This window comes from Plecotus auritus (assembly GCF_963455305.1).
Source record: "Plecotus auritus genome assembly, chromosome: 12".
Lineage (NCBI taxonomy): Eukaryota > Metazoa > Chordata > Mammalia > Chiroptera > Vespertilionidae > Plecotus > Plecotus auritus.
Window position 1 is genome coordinate 7,105,896 of NC_137778.1, and position 19,998 is coordinate 7,125,893.

Consider the following 19,998-nt stretch of genomic DNA (forward strand, 5'->3'; position numbering starts at 1 on the left):
AATGTGGATAACTCACTTTTTTCATATCCCTGAGTTCAGAATAATGTTTATGTTTATATGCAAAGTAAATTTTGTAGTTTAATTTTTACAGTTACAAAAGTTTTTTTGGCCAAAATTTATTACCAACTTGCATATATTTACAGAAAGCATGTTTATAACTTGAGAAAGTGTTACCAAAATAAGGCAGGCTTAGTTTGGGGATACTTTGTTTAAGAAAGCAACTCATAAAAGCTAAAAAAATATAAAGGACTAAGCTCTTTTTTAAAAGACAAATTTTTAAAAGATATGTTTTTATTGATTTTAGAGAAAGAGGTAGGGAGAGGGAGAGATAGATCATTGATGAGAGAGAAACATTGATCAGTTGCCTCCTGCATGCCCCGCAGTGGGGATCGAGCCCCCAACCTGGGCATGTGCCCTGATCAGGAATTGAACCAGTGACCTCCTGGTGCACAGGATGACACTCAATCCACTGAGCCACACCGGCTGGGCAAAAAGATACATATTTTAATCAAAGACACAGCATGTTATTCTACTCAGTCTTAGCACATAGCAAGCAAAATACTTTATCAGCACTGTAATCATCCTAATTTAATGTATTTATCTCTAATTAATCTTACATATTATATTATACATAAAACATCTAGAACAGAGACAGACATGATAGGTGCTCAATAAATACTGGCTGTAATTAATAACAGACAAAACGTTGCAGTCAATAATGGAACAGGGGAGCTATTTGCTTTCCACCATTCTCACAGCAATTTAATATATCCTATGAAAAATGTGTGCTTTGTTTTAAACAATGGGTATTTACTCCTTTTGTAATTACCCTATTTCTCCCCTAGTTCTCTTCCTCATGTAAAGTAGTTATATAAGGAAAGATATGCTTTGGTGGGCAGCTGCACGGAGTAAGTAGGAACATGAAAGAAGCCACAGAACTCTCGCAGTAATTTACTTTATTTAGTGTGAGAAACAACAAATAAGAACAATGATTATAAAAAAAACAAATCAATAAAAAGTGGCGTGCATTTTTGGAAAACCGGAGAGTCTCTTTTCAGACTTTAAATTTCTGGGCACAGAGAGGGTACCTGCCTGGAAGTTTAAAATGCAGGATGGCTTGCTCCACTCTTCCATGAGCACAGTTTGCTGTGATGGAGTAAAAGATGCGATCTTATTTATTACATCCCACTCCTTTCTAACAAAAAGGATATAAAGGTAGTAGGGAAGAAAAGGATTAACATTGAAGGAATTTACTAAACAAATGTTCACCACTGCATTTTCATTTGTTTCTTGAGAGAGCTAAGCTGGGAAGGCAAGTCCAACTGTGACCACAATGGTAAGATTGAGAGAATGAAAGGTCCTCAGAGACAAAAAATAAAAAAAGTCAAGCTTAGACATTTATTAGCCATAGAACAAGAGAAAAGAACACTTGATCTTAGGGCAGGGAAAGGTAAATGTCTATTTGAAAGGTAGTTAAGGAACAGGTTAGGACATAAAGACTAATTCTTGGGTTTGGGGTGGAGGCTGAGGGGAATATGATGACTGACCCTATACACACAAAGGGGGCTTTAGCGAAACTGCAGAGGACTGATCCTTAAACCAATCACATCTTTGCCAATCTCTGTCACCTGTGGAAGAGGAAACAGGAAAAAGTTAGGAGTTTGAGAGGTTGAGACGCCTAGAAAGCTTACTTGCTCCACTCTTCCCTAAGCACAGTAAAGTGCTTCGTTATTGTTTGTTAGTGAATGACAAAGAGCAGTGGGAGAAGTTCTAGCTTTACCCAGGATACTGCCTCAAGGAGGTAGGGGCAAATACAGGAGAAAAAGGACCACTGTGCTTCTTCTCTTCGCCCTTCCCTCAATATCCTAGATGCATTTCTCGAGGACAGTACTTACTGTAGTGACCCTGCAGATCTGACCCTTGAATTCAGGGGAATAGCAGGCCCCACTGAGTGGACATTTTTCCACTGGTTTCCCACGGTAGATGGGCCGATAAGATGCAGCACAGATGTCGAAAGGGTTGTGCATGTCATAATTAAGTTGGTAGGCATCTGTGGGGTTCTTCTCGCAGGCTGCCAGGATTTTCCGGGTCTAAGAGAGGGAAGGAATTTTTTTTAATATATTTTATTGATATTTTACAGAGAGGAAGGGAGCGGGATAGAGAGTTAGAAACATCGATGAGAGAGAAACATCCATCAGCTGCCTCCTGCACACCTCCTACTGGGGATGTGCCCGCAACCAAGGTACGTGCCCTTGACCGGAATCGAACCTGGGACCTTTCAGTCCGCAGGCCGACGCTCTATCCACTGAGCCAAACCGGTTTCGGCAGGAATATTTTATTTAAGAGTACTAAAAGCTTCACACAACTCAAATTCTCATCTTTATGGTTTAGTAGTTTCTTTGGTGCAGGATGAAATTGCACTGAATTCGGAATACATCCTCTGTGCAGGACATATCTGAAGGGGTAACAATTACCATTCCTGTGGTATCAGGCTTTTCCCTTCTCAACACCAAAGAAGTTCCCTGGGTCTAGACCCATATTCCTCTACCAAGTCTGAGAACTATCAGGGTCAGGCCTGAGTTAGAACTGGCTTCCATTGCCCAAGAATGCTTTTGGAGAACACAATGGGACATATATGTGGAGGTTAGTGGTGGTGGTATTGGGAGATCTGGAGCTTAAGGTCGGGCATAGGGTTATTTTCAGGTGCAGTGGAGCTATTCTAGGTTGCCAGTCACTCTCATACTGGCGCCATGTCTGAATAAGTTATTAGTTCAGTTTCCAGGAACAAAAGGAGGTACCCATGCCAGTAAGTAAAAAGAGTAAAAATTTGTGGCTGTTTTTGTTGAATATCATTCTGTGCTTTATTTCAGCAGCAAGGGCCTTGGTCTACTACTCCCTCCATGTAAGAGCAGACCTGGTTCTTTTATGCTCACTGACGGAGTTCCTATCTACCTGTTGAGCCACTTCTGGCTTGGGGCCAAGTTCCAACAGGCGCCGAGCAAAGGTGGCAGCTGTTTTAAAGTTCTTGAGCTTGAAGAAGAGGTTGAGGGCTGTCCGCAGCACCAGGATCATGTGCACAGGCTGCAGGTTTGAGTGGGTGAAATAGGCTGCCATCTGGTGGACAGAAAGAGGAACACATGAGAGGCTGATGCTACTGTTGAGATGGGTCATGCATAGCTGGTACACATGCATTAAAAAAAACCACACAAATAAAAACAGGACTGGTTATAAAGCAGGGAAGTCTTCTGCTTCCTAGGTATGGAAGACAGATGAGATGAGGAAGAAGAGTGCAGAAATACATTCTCTTCTCACAGAAATGGGACCAAATTTCTCTCACTCCCCAGATTGAGATCTGGGTTTGAAATTTAAAAATTCAGACGTAATGGAGGAAAAAGGGAAGCAAACAGCTTTACTGCTCAGAGGGCCACAGATCTTACCTCACAGGTGCGTTTCTGCTGTTCCAGACTCTCTTTAGGCAGCTTCTTCCTTTCTATCTCCATGGACAAACCCACAATGTACTCACGGCAAATGGTGATGAGCTGTTGGGCCTGAAGGAAGGGGCAAAGGAAGATCATGGTACAGAGGCAAGAATGTGGGGGTGCCTGTGACTAGGACAAGTAGCAGACCCCTCCTGACCTCTGCAATCTCCTGTTTATTGTCCACAACAAGTAGTGGCACACTGAGTAACATGGATCGGAATTTTTCCACAGCCTCCTCAAACTTGCCAACGGTGGTGAGCTGGTAGCACAGTTGCAACCGTTGGATGAGGTCATTAAGTTTCAGGCCCACAGCTGGTACACCATTCTTCAGCCCTGCATCCTTCCTACACATGGAAAAGTAGGAAGAAGATAGACAATAATTAGGAGCCCACTGGGACTCGACTACTTATTCTGGCAACATAATCACTGTGAAAGCAGTAACCAAACCTCGTAGAGTGCCAAGCCAAAAATCCTTTCCTATTAGGAAACCCCAGCTTTGGAAAATTGTGACTGTCCCTGAAGCTGCCACCTGAAATATCTAAACCATGTTGGAACAGATAAAAGTCAGGAACAAGGGGCCTTACCAATTGCGATTAGGGTAGCCATACATGGAGGGCAGGCAGGGCAGAGCCTGATAGGTGGTACGGCCTCGGGCGTAGGTCTGCAGGAATAGTTGCTTGTAGGGGCCAAACTGGGTTACCCCTACCTGGTCATGAAGGAGCTGAAATACAGCAAGCAAGAAACATAAGGATTTTTGTCCTACCCACCACTTAAAAACCAAGTGCCTTGGGCAAGGTACTTCTCTGTACTCGTTTCCTCATCAGTAAATTACATTTACTTATAGGACCTACCTCATTTAATAATACCTATTAAAGCATTTAGGATAGTGCCTGGCACACAGTGAATAAATGTTATTTGTTGCAGTTGTGGTGGCTGTTATCACTGCTACTGAACACATGCTTAGTGTTCAAAACATATACCTGTTCATAAAGGGATGCTTACTTCACTGATGTGAGCCAGAAAGCAGGCTATAAAATGAGTGGAAGATGGCTGGAAGGAGGACAGTGGTCGGCAAACTGTGGCTCGCGAGCCACATGTGGCTCTTTGGCCCACGCACATACAGTGCGATTGAAACTTCATGGCCCATACGCAGAAGTTGGTTTTCGGCTTTCAAAAGAAATTTCAATCATTGTACTGTTGATATTTGGCTCTGTTGACTAATGAGTTTGCCGACCACTGACCTAGGAGATGACTAAGCCAAATGGAAAGCAGGTAAGAGGAAGGCCTTATGAGACAAGTTTCTTCAGTCAAGACCAAGGGTTTCCATGGTAAATACATGCCTCTGCCCTTGTGGGTGGGATAATTTCCATTTGGTTAAGGTGAGTCAACCATCTCCCTGGGACTCTGGTTGAGACACACTCAACAAAAGCCAAAGTTACTTTAAGACTTACCCTCATGGCGGTTTCAAAAGATCCTGCCAGGATGTGATCAACTGGAAGCTGAGAGTTATTGCACCAGATCTAAAAAAAAACAGAAAACCCAAGCCAAGTGAAATCTTGTTCTTACTCTTCCCAAACTATCCTACTCTGCATCAATACTCCTTACACATCAATCAGTGATAGCCAGCTCAGAAACACTCATCCCCACAGGCTGTTTCCCTGCTTACCTGAGTTGGGCTGGTTCCCTTGGTGGGGGGCACAAAGAACCCATCCTCAGCCCCACCAGCTGCAGGGGGTATATCCTAGGGGAAAAACAGTAAGTGAGCCACTTTTTAAGCCATTCAAGCATTCTGTCCTGATAAATCTTAACAGAGCTTGGTACCTTGTTCCCAGTCTCTATTGGAGAGGAGGGGTTGTGGTTGTGGGAAGACACTCAAAATAGGAGCAGCTTCACAAGTAACAAAATTATATACCAAAAGCTTGCTGACAAAAAGCTTGCTGCCTTTTCATAAGCTGCTACTGGCATAACCCTGATTATCTCCTTCTTCTTTCTTTCAAACTAGAGGCCTGGTGCACGAAATTCGTGCATGGTGTTGGGGGGTGTCCCTCAGCCCAGCCTGCACCCTCTCCAATCTGGGACACCCCTCTCACAATCTGGCACTGCTGGCTTCCAACCGCTCGTCTGCCTGCCTGCCTGCCTGCTTGCCCCTAACCGTTTCTGCCTGCCAGCCTGATCACCCCCTAACCACTACCCTGCCAGACTGATTGACGCCTAACTGCTCCCTTGCCGGTCCGATCGCCCCCAACTGCCCTCCCCTGCTGGCCAATCGCCCCCAACTACCCTCCCCTGCCGACCTGGTAGCCCCCATCTGCCTTCCCCTGCTGGCCTGGTTGCCCCCAACTGCCCTCCCCTGCAGGCCTGGTCACCCCCAACTGCCCTCCCCTGCTGGCCTGTTTGCCCCTACCTGCCCTTTCCTGCTGGCCTAGTCCCCCCCAACAGCCCTCCCCTGCTGGCCTGATCACCTATAACTGCCCTCCCCTGCCAGCCATCTTGTGACCACATAAGGGCGGCCATCTTGTGTGAGGGCATGATGGTCAATTTGCATATTACCTCTTTATTATATAGAATGGGAGATAAAGCATCCTATTAGGAGGGTGTAGACCCCCTTCCTTTTGGGGACCTCAGGACAGGGGTGGTGATGGTGGGGAGGGCAATAAGGCCACTGGCTTCCACAGGGACAAGAGTGAGAACTTTACAAGGGTAAGAATTCCACATACCAGCTCAGGAGGGAGCTCCAGATCTTCTTCTACCTCCCAGCCACCTCCTTCTTCCTGTCCCTTCCCAAGAGCGTCATCTCCCAAACTGTCTGTAGCCTCCACAAACCCATCTGTAAGGAAAGCCCAAGCTCAGAATAGATCTTTGTAGTGACAAAATCTTAGCCAAAGAAAAGCAAAATGTTGAGATCCTTATTAGTCCCATGGTTTGGAACCCTGCAGAACTGCCCACAGCCCACTCCAGGGGGCGCATGTGCTCAGAACCAGTCCTAGAATAGTATTCTTACCTTCATCCAGCTGCAGCTCTGCATCCTCTCCCCAGCCCTCAGTACCAACAGTGTCAATGTCAATGTCAGCAGCCAGTGCTCCTCCCTTCCCTGCAAAGGCAAAGGACAAAAAGAAGCTGGTTATAGTCAGGCAAGTGTGAGATGTGGCCTCCTCTGCAGACAAGCTGAATCCTTACAAAAGCAGGTGATAGGGTTCTATCTCCTTACTGTTTTTGTTCATTATTTATAATATATAAATTATGCTTTCAGTAGTAGGTTTCACAGAGAGAGGGAACAGAAACGAGAGAAACAATTGGCCTTCCAGCTACCAAAAACTGCCTCTTAATCGAGGACATAGGGTTGGTTAGAGGAGATGGAGCAAAGAGCAGAGCTGGGAGCAAAATGCCTAAGGATCTATTTAAGCTGTAAGTCAGGAGAAATGACTTAGTAGACATATCCAAGAAGACAGGAGGAGAATTAAGGGTGGATATGGCGGCACACATCTGCATATACCCACATGACAGAATTTGAGGGAGCTGAATTTGTACTTTTAACATTGTACGTCATGAGTGATAAAATACTGAATGGAGAGAATACTATATATATGGTAAAACCTAAGGAAATACACCGAAATGCTAGTAGTGGTTGTTAGAAGCATAGACTAAGACATCTCTCTTTTTTCCCACCTATTTTCCAAATGTTAAGGATCTCATAATGTTTTTTAGATTTTAAAACACTGTGTACCGTAACTCTGGCATCTCAGTGCTCCATGAGGCTTCATACAGAAAAAAGGACAGATGAAAAGGAGAGGAGAGCCGATGGTACTCCCCAGGACAGTTCTCCACAAAACAAACCCCAAAAACGATATCGGAGCAGTGAGCACTTACCCTTGCTGGCAATGGAGCCTTCAAAAAACCCTTTGGACACCGTCAATAAGGGCCAATTGGTATCCAATGGCATGATAGGTGCAGGTGGCTGGAGCAACTTGGCATTAGAGTCAATATCTGGAATCTGAAAGGTAGAAGAAGGTTAAAAGCAAACAACTCTCAGGAATCATGTAGGGGATGGTTATAGGTCCTCAGGTAGGACAGTGACATTTGTAGGTTTAAAATGCCCCAAGACTGTCTGGCTGGTGTGGCTCTGTGTCGACCCATGAACCAAGAGATCACGGGTTCAATTCTTGGCCAGGGCATATGTCCAGCTATGGCTCAATCCCTAGTAGGGGGGGAGTGCAGGAGGCAGCCAATCAATGTTTCTATTTCTTTATCCCTCTCCCTTCCTCTCTCTCTCTCTCTCTCTCTCAAAAAAAAAAAAAAAAAAAATCAATAAAAACATATTTTAAATGTCCCAAATCCTGCCTGTGTTTCTCAGTGGTTAGAGCGTCGGCCTATGCACTGGAGGGTCATGGGTTTGATTTCTGGTCAAGGACACGTACTTGGGTTTCAGACCTGATCCCGGCCCCTGGTTAGGGCGAGTGTGGGAGGCAACTAATTGATGTGTCTCTCACTTGATGTTTCGCTCTTTCTTTCCCCTCCCTTCTACTCTCTAAAAATCAATGGAAAAAATATCCTCATTCCTTGGGTGAGGATTAAAAAAGAACACAAACGTCCGAAGATTTCAGAGTTAATCAGAGACACTCATGTAAAGACTCACTGTCTCCTTCTCTGGGTCAAATGTCTCCTTCAGGCTCTCAGCTTCTTCATCTAAGCCATGGGTAGCAGCTGTGAGATAAGCCAGTGACTCTGTAGAGAAAACAGACTTTGTGGTTCAGGTACATTTCCAAGTGAATGCTGCTGTGGGTAGGCAGACTCAAAGATGCCTCCCCAGTGATCCCTGCCTCTAGTTATTCAAGTCCTTGCATAATCCCATCCCCTTAAGTGGTCTGGACTTATTGACTTGCTTCTAATGAATAGACCATCATGGCAGAAGTAATGAGGTATCAATCCTGAGATTAGGATACAAATACTGTGACTTCCCTCTTGGGTGCCCTCTCTTGTTCACCTGCTCTGAGGGAAGCCAGCCGTCATGAGTTGCACTATGGAGAAGGAGAAAAATGCCATCTCCCAGCCAACAGCCAGTGGGGACCTGAGGACTGCCCACAGCCATGTAGTGAGTGCGGGAGCGGATCCTCCCCCATGTGAGCCTTGAGATGTCTGCAACCTTGGCCAACACCCTGATTGAGCCTCATGAGAGACACTGAGAAAGGCACCCAGCTAAGCCATGTTGCATATGAAAACAGTCAACGTTTGTCGTTTTAAACTACTAAGTTTGGGTGCAATTTGTTACATAGCAACAGATAACTAATACAGTTGCTTATCTTTAAGATCTATCATTAATGTTGATGAGAACCTGGGAATCACTGCTAACTCCTCTGTTAAACATCCCACATCCAGTCCTTCTATAAACCATGCTGATTCTACCTTTATACACTAAATCTGACCGTTGCTCACCCCTTCATTGCTAGCACCTTGGTCCAAACCACATCTGTACATTTCTTGTTCCCTGATGTATCTCACATGCTAGTATAATGCTTGATATATAGTGACATTTAAAAAATATCTCTTGAATATATAAACAAAAAATAATTGAGCAAAACCTCTGGAATTGAATTAAAAGAATAAAATTCCAATGGCATCTAACCAACTGCATTAACTAGGGTGCCTGCTCCAGGACCTTTTACAACTTCTAACTCCTCCATGACTATTAAGTATTTTCCTAAGAGTGCTTGGACAGACTGAATATTCTGGCTGTACCTCCATTTGGCTTTGAAGAAAGTCTCTGAGCATGGTAGGAGCATATTGTCTCTTCTGAAAAACTGCACAATGAAGGCAAATGCCTCTCTACTACACCTGAATAACTCACCATGAAGAGAAAATACTTCCTAAGGCCCCAAAGGAACAGGTGAGTCTGGATAGATACTTACTCTGCCCACAGTTCTTTAGGATCCGCACCCGTTCTGACACATCACCCAGGTACAGGGCATTCTGATAATGGCCACTCATGTCCTTTCGGATCTCAGCTGTACCAAGTCAGTAAGAGACACCAAGTTAGGTCTTCTCTCTTAAATTCTCTCTCTCCTCTTTAGCTTCCTCTTTCCCCCAAGGACCCCTCTTCCCATCCTTAGTTTCTGGGGCCTCACCAATCTTCATCATCTTGCGAAGTTTCTCTAAGTTGCCAGTGATAAGATATAGGAAGGAAAGTTTGTCAAAGTTTTTGGTGCGCTGATAACACATTTCCACAATCTGGTGGTTCCCCTGTAGCAAGGCCACTTCTCCCAGCTTTTCCCAGCAGTTCTTGTCATCCAGTGCTTTGGCTGCTTCCAGAGCAATCTAAAGAAGCCTCAGGGTTAGAGTTAACAGGATGGGCACTGTGGCTCCAAGCCAGGGACTACAGTCAGTGTTTGCCTCTAAATAAATCTCCCAAGGAACTTTCAATCACACCTAACTTGCAGTCTAATTGTATTGGAAATCCTATCAACAAATATAACCCCTATGGAGCCATGGATAGAAGAATTACATCACATTGTCATCAGAAATTTAGTTTTTACAAAATTACTTCTTAGCAGTTGTTGATTCCACAGAGCCAAATCTTTCTTAGCTATGTTATTTCCTACTTGCCAAGTCTGAAGATCCACAGGGGCTTTAGGAAAGACAGAAGAAATAATAAAAGAAGGAAGTTCTAAACTGAAAAGTCTACCTTCCTAAGCCCTCTCCCCATTTAAAAAATAATGCCTACAGACTCTAGGGTCCAACATTTAATAAGTACTCTTTCATCTAAGCAGCCAATCAGCAAGTCAAATTGTCAAGAAAGTAGATTTTTTCTAATCCCATGCTATCTTGCCCCTATTCTAAATTTTCTGAATTCAGACTGAGCATGAAATCAATAGAAGTGCTGTGGCAGAAGCAGATAGGAAAAAGTAGAGATGGGCAAATAGCAACAGAAAGATGGTTATAGCTAACAACTAAAAAAAAACCCCAAATTCTATTATACTTGCTAAAGAAGCAAGCCCAGAATAATGCCTTCCCAATGCCACCCTAACCCTACCTTCTCCACATTGATATGGAGCTTATAACCACATTGTTCTCACCTCAATGTTTCCACACTCCAGTGCCAGACTAAAGCGAGTTTTCTCGTCCTTGACAAAATGCAGTGCCACTTCAGGATAGCCCTTCTTCTGGAGATAAGCAATAATAGACTGGCCTACTAGTTTGGCATTTCTTACCATGTGCAGTACCTAGACATTTGGGGTGGGGTAGGGCAGGAAACAGAGATTACTTATAGGAAAAGAGGAGCGCTTCCCATCTCAATACTCCTAGCATGTTTTCTTCTTTCATACCTCATCATATTTTCTGTTGATCAGGGCCAGCTTGAACTTGAACTCGGTAGGATCAATGGTGAGCACACGAGGACGACACTCCCTATCTAGGCAATATACGTTGTTGCCCTTCACCCTTGTGACATAGATGGGTAAATCCAGAGTTCGAATGATCCCATAGTCCCTAAGAGGAGTTAGAGAGCACAACTTTCAGTGAGCAGGGGAAAAATCCAGCCTGTAAAGAAATGGAACAAGCCTAGACACAGCCTTTTATCTTCTCATTACCCTTTTGTCCGGTGCCATTTGCACAATGGTATAGATGGGAAGTGATTCAAAATAGAGCAGAAATAAATGCCATGCTTATTTATTTTATTCTTTATTATGAAGTGGGAAAGATAGAGCAAAGAGTGTGATCTTTCTTCATAAACTATTAATTTAGGAGTTAACAGACATGGCAATAGGAATCCGACCTAACTGAAGTTCTGATATATAATCACTAGGCCACTATGGATAATTAATTCCTTCCTTATAAGGTATATGAGAAAGTAGACGAGAGATAGATGTGAAGAGTTCTGACACACACAGAAATGATAAAAAACATAAAATATTTTAAACTGAATGAAAAGAAAAAGTTTATAAAATTAAAACTTACAGGTATAACTAACATAATATTTGATGGATAATTTATAGTGTTAAGTGCATATACTGAGTCCCCTATACCTCAAACCATACACAAAAATAAACTTCAGGTAGATGGACCAGGCTATAAAAGGCAAAACTATAAAAATTCTACAAGAGAATATAAAGAATACCTTTATGATCTTGGAGTGAATAACGAGTTTTTAAATAGGACAAAAAATTCAAAACCCATAAAGGATAAGATTCACAGATTCAACTACATTAGGAACTTGGGCTCATTAAAAGGTATCATGATGAGAGGCAAAAGACATGCCACAGAATGGGAGAGATCCTGATATCTGTAATACAGAGCGCTGACAAAAGACCGATACTCAAATACAGTTGACCTTTGAACAACATGGGTTTGAATTACGCAGGTCTAGTTACTAAGATATTTTCAATAAATACTGTAAATGTATTTTCTCCTCCTTGATTTTTTTAAATAAAATTTTTTCTCCAATTTACTTTATTAAAGACTACAGTATATAATACATACAACATACAAAATATGTGTTAATCAACTTATTTACATTATCAGTAAGGCTTCTTGTTAACAGTAGGCTATTACTGGTAGTAGTTAAGTTTTTGGAAAGTCAAAAGTTAAGCAAGAAATTTCAACTTCGTGGGGGGTGGTGGTCCTAACCACAGCTTTCAAAGGTCAAGTGTATATAAAGAACGCCTACAAATGATCAAGGATAACTCGTTAAAAAAAAGAAGAAAGGATGTGAATGGAATTCAAAGAAGAGGAAATCCTGATGGATGGCCAAATGAAAAGTTGCTTAATCTTATTAGGAATCAGAGAATAGCAAAGTAAAATTACAATGAGATATTGTTACACACCCACTAGGTTAAACAAAAATAAGTCTGACAAAGGAGGGTGCTGGCTAAGATGACAAGCAAGGAAACTTTTATAGTACAACCACTTTGGAAATCAATTTCACATTACCTAGTAAATGTAAAGATATGCATACTCTGTGACCCAGCAGTGTTTGCTCTGGGTAGATACCTAAGAGAAATATATGTGCATGTGCACCAGAAACATGTAAAAGAATATTTAAAAGAACACTGTCCCCTAATAGCCCAAAACTAGAAATCACTCAAATATTCCTCTAGAGTAGAACTGATAAAATGTGGTTGCATTTATATAATAGAATATTATACAACAATGAAAATAAATAACATTAGAGCTACATCATGGATGAATGAATCTTAAACAAAATATTGAACAAAGCAAAATATGAAATAATATATTCAGTATGATTTTATTTACATGATGTTCAAAACCAGGAAAAATTAAGACATTATTTTAAGACACAAACTGAGTGGTAAAATCACGAAGAAAAGCAAAGAAGAAATGACCATAGAAGTCAGAATAGTGTTATCTTTGGGTGGAGAATGAAGGGGTTGTCATCAATAATGACCATGTGGCAAAGGGCTTCTGGGGTGTCAGCACTGTTCTATTTCCTGACTTGGGCAGCAGTTGTACAGATGTTTACATAACTACTTGCTATTCTCGCTCTATAAAATCTGTGTAACTTTCTATATTTGTGTCGTATTTCACAATTCTAAAAGAGTGGAACAAAGAATGTTCGGATGCCCCTAGCACATGTATGTCTAATATGTTAGACAAAGCTTTTCCATGAAGAAAATTCAGGGAGGAGTTCAGTTACATCTCTTGAGACAGGACAGTGATTTCAAGAAGCCACCTTCTCCCAATCTGTATCTTAGATAAGTGACTTACCCAGTGGTGACAGCATATTTGATGTGGTTGCTTGTGGTATAGATAAACACCCCACTCTCATCCCAGGCCCCACTCTTGACACGAATGTTCTCGTGAATGTTACACAGAGCCTCCAGTTTGCGGTTACAGATCACAATGGCTGTAAGAGGCAAAGGGGATGAGTGCTCTGCTAGATAGGGTGAGTGGACTTGCAGGGATAGGGAGAGAAGGACTGGTTTCCACATCAGGGTGGATATAATGAAGACTTACCATGTTTGGCCAGTAGAGCTACATGGGACATGTCTGCTGACCATATAACATATTTCACCTTGGAAATCTTCACAGATGCCAGAGTTCTGGGACCAAAAGAGAAGGGCAAACATGAGTACACCCGATTCCTTTGTCCCAGGTTAAGACCTACCTTCTTCCCATCTCCAAATTAATGTAAACTTCAATTTCTTAAAGAGTACCAAAGAGACATTCTCTGTATTGTAGCTTAGTGACTTAAACATTTTAGCTCACATTGTACACTTCCTCCTTCTTCAACTCCCTCATTAATGTAATAATACATGGCCTTATTTCCATTATTAGGGATTTGTATATGTCTGTTTTTACCATTTGACTATAAGCTCTTTCAAGTACAGAAACTGCATTTTTCATCCCTGAGTCCCTAGCATTCTAAATCCCAAGAGCATTATTTGTACAGGTTGATGTTCTAAAAACAAATAAGCTGCCCTAGCCGGTTTGGCTCAGTGGATAGAGCATCGGCCTGTGGACTGAAGGGTCCCGGGTTCGATTCCCAGTCAAGGGCATATGCCCGGGTTGCGGGCTCCATCCCCAGTAGGGGGTGTGCAGGAGGCAGCTGATCAATGATTCTCTCTCATCATTGAGGTTTCTATCTCTTTCCGTCTCCCTTCCTCTCTGAAATCAATTAAAAATAATAAATAAATAAAAATAAATAGTCCTAACTGGTTTGGCTCAGTGGATAGAGTGTTGGCCTGTGGACTGAGGGTCCCAGGTTCAATTCCGGTCGGGGGCATGTACCTTGGTTGCGGGCACATCCCCAGTAGGAGGTGTGCAGGAGGCAGCTGATCAATGTTTCTCTCTCATCAATGTTTCTAACTCTCTATCCCTCTCCCTTCCTCCCTGTAAAAAATCAATAAAATATATTAAAAAAAATAAAAAAAATAAGCCCCTCGTTATACTGTTATGCATATGTACAGGATGGAGAGTCACAGAGGAGAAACACAGCTTGGAATCATAGCACAAGGAGTGATCAAGCCAAGAGGCAAACTCACTTGGGGGAAAAAAGCTCCCACTAGAGACGTCTACTCTCCCCCACTACACGCCTGTCTGCTTAGGGGCACCTGACACATTACCGCTTCTGCTGCACGTCAAAGAGTGTGATGGACTCTGCATCTCGAAGCAGGAGGTTGCCTGTGCCAGCGTAAAAGATCTCATCACAGTTGGGCACCTGAACTTTTTTGGTGATTTCATTCTTTAGATTCTTGATCAGAAGCTGAAATGACAGAAGGAGCTTAAGAGAAGTGTGTGTATATAAAATGACAACAGCTGACCATGTCCCTCACCCATTGTTTCTTAGCTTCAATAAATGAGGCTTTGTGTGTTTTCTTCCTCTCCAGGTCAATCAGCAGTCTTGGTAGACTTTCCAACCAAGATTCTCTCCAAGGGCCCTGATAGCTTTTTTTATTTTCTGCTGTGTTTTTTTTTTTTTCTTTAAAGGAAATATCCTGAGAAGTCCAATAAAGTCTTAATTCCTCAATCAACCGAAGAAAGAAAATAGTATTTCTGAGCTTAAATTTGTTAAATATTTTCTTGAGAGAGCTTTGTTTATTTTGTTTAGGGCCTATTACATTTTAAGTACCAATGGAGGTAGTAGGATAAGGTCAACTCCTCATCCAGACCACCTTTTTCAAATTTGATGTCGTCAAGAGTGACTTTAGCTTGGTTCTTAAGCTCAGGGCCACAGTAACCTAATCAAATCAATTTTAAGGCCATCTTTCCACAGGAGTTTTGGGATAGGGCTAAGGATAGAGGTAGAGCTGATACACAAGGATTAGAGCTGCTCAGGGGAGAGTAAGGGGGTGGGAATGCTCTTTATTCTGCAATACAAAAGCCACTGCTATCATACTCCCCAAATTAGGTTCCCCTTTTAGTCTTGACTCACTGAGTGCATCCGATCTAGGACAGCAAACCGATTTCGAGCAACCCAAACAGCTGTCAGGCCCGAGGATCGTTTCCCTTCAGGAGCTGAGAAGAACAAAACCAAAGGGCGGGAGCATGTGGTGAGCCACTGGCAGGTGACAGAGTCAGGTGCCATGGAGCTGCCAGTCTGGCTGCCATGTTGGCTTTGCCAGTTCAGCTGCTTCATAACTAATTCAGCCATAACCGGGGGCTGTTGTCAGTGACTTTCTCCCACCAGTCCCCTCCAAACTCCAACCTCTACCCCTGCCAAGCCTCTTTTCTCTAGGCCAAGTGACTGCATTTCAGCCAACACCATGTACTGGCAGAAGGACTGCCCATCTTGGGAGACAGCACACTCCATCAAGCTAATGAGCAGGGCCTCGCTGGCCAAGCTGTTGGCACACTGCAAGCAGCCTGCCAGTGTCATAGGCTCTCCTATCTCAACAAGCTGCAGTAGAGACTGAGCCTCCTCCCCAGGATGCAGCTGCTCTGCTGCTTTTAACATGCAAATGTAGACCTCCTAATAGAGCAGGGTGGGGCAGAGCACTCCAACAAAATCTATGCTGGGCAGTATTTAGCACCAAGTTCTTGCTCCAAAGACGTCAATCAATCATTCTCATTACTCTGAAGAAAGTTACAAAATGTTCCTCAGTTCCCAAACATTTCACTGGCTGATTAGAATTCTGCAGGGCACTCCACTCTCTGGAAAACTTCAAGAAAGATACACCAAAGAGTGCAGCAATATTCTTGGATCTGTTAGTATCAGCAGAAAACTGGACAGAATGTGCTGGCCAGCCTTGCTTTGTACATCTCTGGCACCTGCGGGCGGGGGCAGGGGGCTCTTTACAAAACGAATTCTTAGGACAGCCAACGCTCTCACTTTCCAGGAGCCTGGGAACCTCACTACCCAGGCTTTTGCTCTTCTTCCTCTCTGCTGCCTACCACTGGAATGCACCTTTACTTCTTTACTAATTATCATCTCCCTCAAAAGATGGAGAAGAGAAAATAAAAATGGCAAGACAAAGCTAAGGTATCTTAAACTCAATTCATTGTAAACACTTGGGGGGGGGGTGGTGTGGAGAGGAAGCAAGGGGTGAGTAGGAAGGGACCAAATCACAAAATTCAGTCAAAAATGGCTTAACTGATTAATTTATAGAAGAGACTTTGCTTTATGAATACTCAAGACGTATAGACTTTCTCTTTTCTTGCCATAACCACACTTAAGAGATAATGACACAGTGGCACCCACAATAAGAACATAGCTAGAAAAATATTTCTCAGAATTTGTTGATGGGGTCTAAACTATCATGAAAGTATGCTAGTAAGAGTGAGGACCTGAGGAATAAACCTGACTATAAAACAACTGGAGGAAGTGCACTGACAGGAGCATTAGAAAGACTCAAATCTATTCTGACAATGCTTTGTCAGCAAGTCCTAATTGTAAGGACACCAACAAGATATGGTGGTGATGGAAGAGGTAGGCAGGGGTCTCAGCTGGATCCTGGGATCCCTGGTGGAATGTGGGGCTGTTAGCAGGCTCATCTTTTTGACAAGCAAAAGGAAGCAAAGCAGATCTGGATGTGGATGGGGAGCTTAAATCCCTAGTCCCAGGATGAGACATTGCAAGATTGGAACCACATTTTAAATAAATGAAATTACCAGGGTGAAAGTCATATCAGCTGACAATAAACTAGGATAACATGCTGTGCTCAAAGAGAATATGGAGAGTTTCTAATAACCAAATTATAAAATATATATATCTAGCTGGAGTAATAAAATGGAAGCGGAACATGAATATTTCACACCATAGTCGCCTGTGATGCAATTGTCAGTGCCACCTGCCACAGCCATGAGTGATGTGGCCACAGCCCGAGGATGGAATGTGAAAAATTCAAAGAGGAGGGATGATGTGGGAGGGGAGAGCTGGAAGTAGAGTTGGGGAATAAAGAGAACACATACCATCAGGGTTCTGAGAGTCAGCATCCTTGGGGATGGTGTATAGGTCATAGGTACTATTCTCTAAATTGCTGGCTCTCTGTAGAAGAGGAAAATTAAACTATTAGTAAGAGGCACCCAAGCTATTAGTTGATTCTGATAGAGAAAACAGTATGACTACACAGACATCAACATGAAACTATACTTTTCTCACCCTTCACCCTGATGGCATCTGAATGTCTCCATAGCTAAAACTTACCGGGCTTGTTGCCAAATAACTCAGCATTCCTGTCACTTCATTTTTCTTTTATCCTCCAAAGACGCAGATATTACTTGAATGAAAACAAGGACTGCTCTCTATTCCACAAATTAACAGACTAAGACCCCAATATTTCAGTGCCCCAACTAAGTATACTCATCAACTTAAAAGTGTGTTTGAAGGAAAAAAAAGACATAAAAGAAAAGACATTAAAGAAAATTGCCAGGAGGAAAATATGAGACTGTTAGATATTGAAAAAGAACTGGAGCCTGGATAGGCATGGCTTAGGTGGAGTGTTGACCTATGAACCAAGAGGTCACGGTTTGATTCCTGGTCAGGGCACATACCTGGGTTATGGGCTTGGGCTCAATCCCCAGTGTGGGGCATGCAGAAGGCAGCCAAGCAATGATTCTCTCTCATTATTGATATTTCAATCTCTTTCTCCCTCTTCCTTCCTCTCTGAACTCAATAAAAATATATTTTTTAAAAAAAGAAGAAAAAGGACTGGATGAGACACTAGAAGTCATATTGGGAAAGACAGGTCTCATTTTGTTAACTTGGCAACCAGGGCTCTAAAATCAGAATACCATTTCTTTTTTGAATAGTATGGCAAGAAATGAGGATGATTCTACTTGATGACCGTGAAGGCAACTGCCTTGAGAAGAACTCCTCTCCAAGTCAGCTCTATTATTTTCATGCAAATGGAGGGATCACAATAAGACCTCTCTTTCCTAAGGTATAACCTTAAACATTCTCTCAAATTACTTTTAATGGTTTGGGTCATTCATTTTGATGCTCCATAAAGCTGAGAAGGCATTAATTAGCCTTATGAAAGATGTAAGTTCACAAACCCTTAACATGTTTATGACAACTGAAGCCTACTTGGTTTGAGCCTCTGTTTTGTGTTAGTTCTCTCAAAATGACCATTTAATAACTTCTAAGAATACATTAGAGATTCCTATGGCACAAGAAAGAGACCTATGGGAAATGGGGAGGCCCTAGGAGCACTCGATGGTTACTTACTGTACACAGTAGGACGGCATTTTCTGCTGGATTGTATGACATATTGAACACTGGAAACTTGGAACCACTAGAAATATATAGAGAAAATAGGAAAGAGGAGTAAGGGTAGAAGGAAGAATTATTCCTACACCTCTTACTTATCTAATCTTTACACATATACTTGTCACTTTTATAACCAGGAACAAAAGTAAATAAATAGTGCATCTTTTCTCTTCGGTCCCTTAAGGTTTGGGAACTTCCCTATCTCAGCTTCGAGCAAACAGTATTTAAAAAAAGCAAACCCTACTACAAGTCAAATTATTCAACAGAAGGCTGGGTTAGCACTACTGTAATAAATAGGATTGGTTTGCCTTGGATACAAATTCCAACACATAATAGCAGTGGACACCACAGAGTAACATGCGATTTGTCTCTGGTTAATTTCTCCTGTTCATATAAACCCATCTTTTTATTGTAGTCACGCTAGAGGGTTGTTATCAAGCCCTCATGCCAAAGTTTGCCACCATGAATGTTTCAGCGTGATGATGCAGCTGGCTTTCAAAGAGGACTATTCCTTTTGCCAGGCATCCCAGAAGTTGTTATATCTTCAGAGTTAAAGCGTTTCCAGAGACATATATCTGGTTTAGAGTTCCACGTATTTTGCTAGAAAGCAAAGAAGAGTTATAGATATGCCAAATAAAGGCAACAAGGTCTGTCATCAAATTGGGCTACTCTCTACCAGGAAGCTTTCTCTGGTATGCAAGAGAGCTGGCAAAGTGTGGCAGTATGATTTCCTGCCCACAGGGTCACTAGCATTCTCAACAGGGGAACTTCCATTCCCCAAATGGCTATCTCCTTGTCCACCAGGTCTTGGGGTTTAAACTGGACAGTCTCAGCCAATGGGGGTTCAATCTGTGACAGGAGAGGAGATCCAAAATGATGTTACAAGGACTGAGTTCGGTTTGAAGTGAAGAAACAAGTCTGATTTACCTCCGCAACTGCATCACAGCTACGTCTTTAGAGCTGTTGAAATCCAACTGACGTAAGAACCGGTCCTTAACATAATGCAGCGTATTGCCGTGAACAGCATAGGCTGGCCTTTCCCGCTCTAGCTTAAACACGATCATGCCACCGTCATGGCCTGGGGCACAGAGAGGAGAGGAAATAATTAGCTGAAGGCAAGAAAGAAAGCTGGAAACAGGAGAAACACAAGGATAAGGATTATATATGTATGCTAAAAACAAAGTTAACACATCTAAATGCATCCTTTATTTGCCTAAATTATCATGATTCTTGGACTTTTTATTCAAACAAATTTCTGTGAATCCTTCCCTGATACATAAGTCCATGGTTGATAGGTTTTGCAACTTTAAGCAAAACAATGTATAATAAAACCAACTTTATCATAAGGTAATTGCTACAAAC

At 42.4% G+C, this 19,998-nt stretch overlaps 1 protein-coding gene across 2 annotated transcripts in view; it reads right to left on the bottom strand.

The window, feature by feature from the left end:
- Window positions 1-271: 271 nt before the first annotated feature.
- COPA (COPI coat complex subunit alpha) overlaps window positions 272-19,998 on the bottom strand; it is a 46,719-nt gene continuing 26,992 nt past the window's right edge. The window contains exons 11-33 of one of the 2 annotated variants that reach the window (XM_080647898.1): window positions 19,564-19,714; window positions 18,595-18,661; window positions 17,337-17,412; window positions 15,361-15,443; window positions 14,552-14,691; window positions 13,443-13,528; window positions 13,194-13,332; window positions 10,796-10,958; window positions 10,547-10,693; window positions 9,599-9,788; window positions 9,383-9,478; window positions 8,113-8,201; window positions 7,347-7,470; window positions 6,481-6,570; window positions 6,197-6,306; window positions 5,146-5,220; window positions 4,931-4,999; window positions 4,064-4,200; window positions 3,637-3,823; window positions 3,438-3,548; window positions 2,953-3,114; window positions 1,896-2,090; window positions 272-1,628 (exon numbers count right to left, since the gene is read on the bottom strand). In XM_080647898.1, coding sequence (XP_080504024.1) covers window positions 1,569-1,628; window positions 1,896-2,090; window positions 2,953-3,114; window positions 3,438-3,548; window positions 3,637-3,823; window positions 4,064-4,200; window positions 4,931-4,999; window positions 5,146-5,220; window positions 6,197-6,306; window positions 6,481-6,570; window positions 7,347-7,470; window positions 8,113-8,201; window positions 9,383-9,478; window positions 9,599-9,788; window positions 10,547-10,693; window positions 10,796-10,958; window positions 13,194-13,332; window positions 13,443-13,528; window positions 14,552-14,691; window positions 15,361-15,443; window positions 17,337-17,412; window positions 18,595-18,661; window positions 19,564-19,714 — 2,747 coding nt within the window. In that variant the 3' untranslated portion in view covers window positions 272-1,568. Of the gene's footprint in view, window positions 1,629-1,895; window positions 2,091-2,952; window positions 3,115-3,437; window positions 3,549-3,636; window positions 3,824-4,063; window positions 4,201-4,930; window positions 5,000-5,145; window positions 5,221-6,196; window positions 6,307-6,480; window positions 6,571-7,346; window positions 7,471-8,112; window positions 8,202-9,382; window positions 9,479-9,598; window positions 9,789-10,546; window positions 10,694-10,795; window positions 10,959-13,193; window positions 13,360-13,442; window positions 13,529-14,551; window positions 14,692-15,360; window positions 15,444-17,336; window positions 17,413-18,594; window positions 18,662-19,563; window positions 19,715-19,998 lie in introns of both variants that reach the window. The other variant, XM_080647897.1, reaches the window with a different exon arrangement.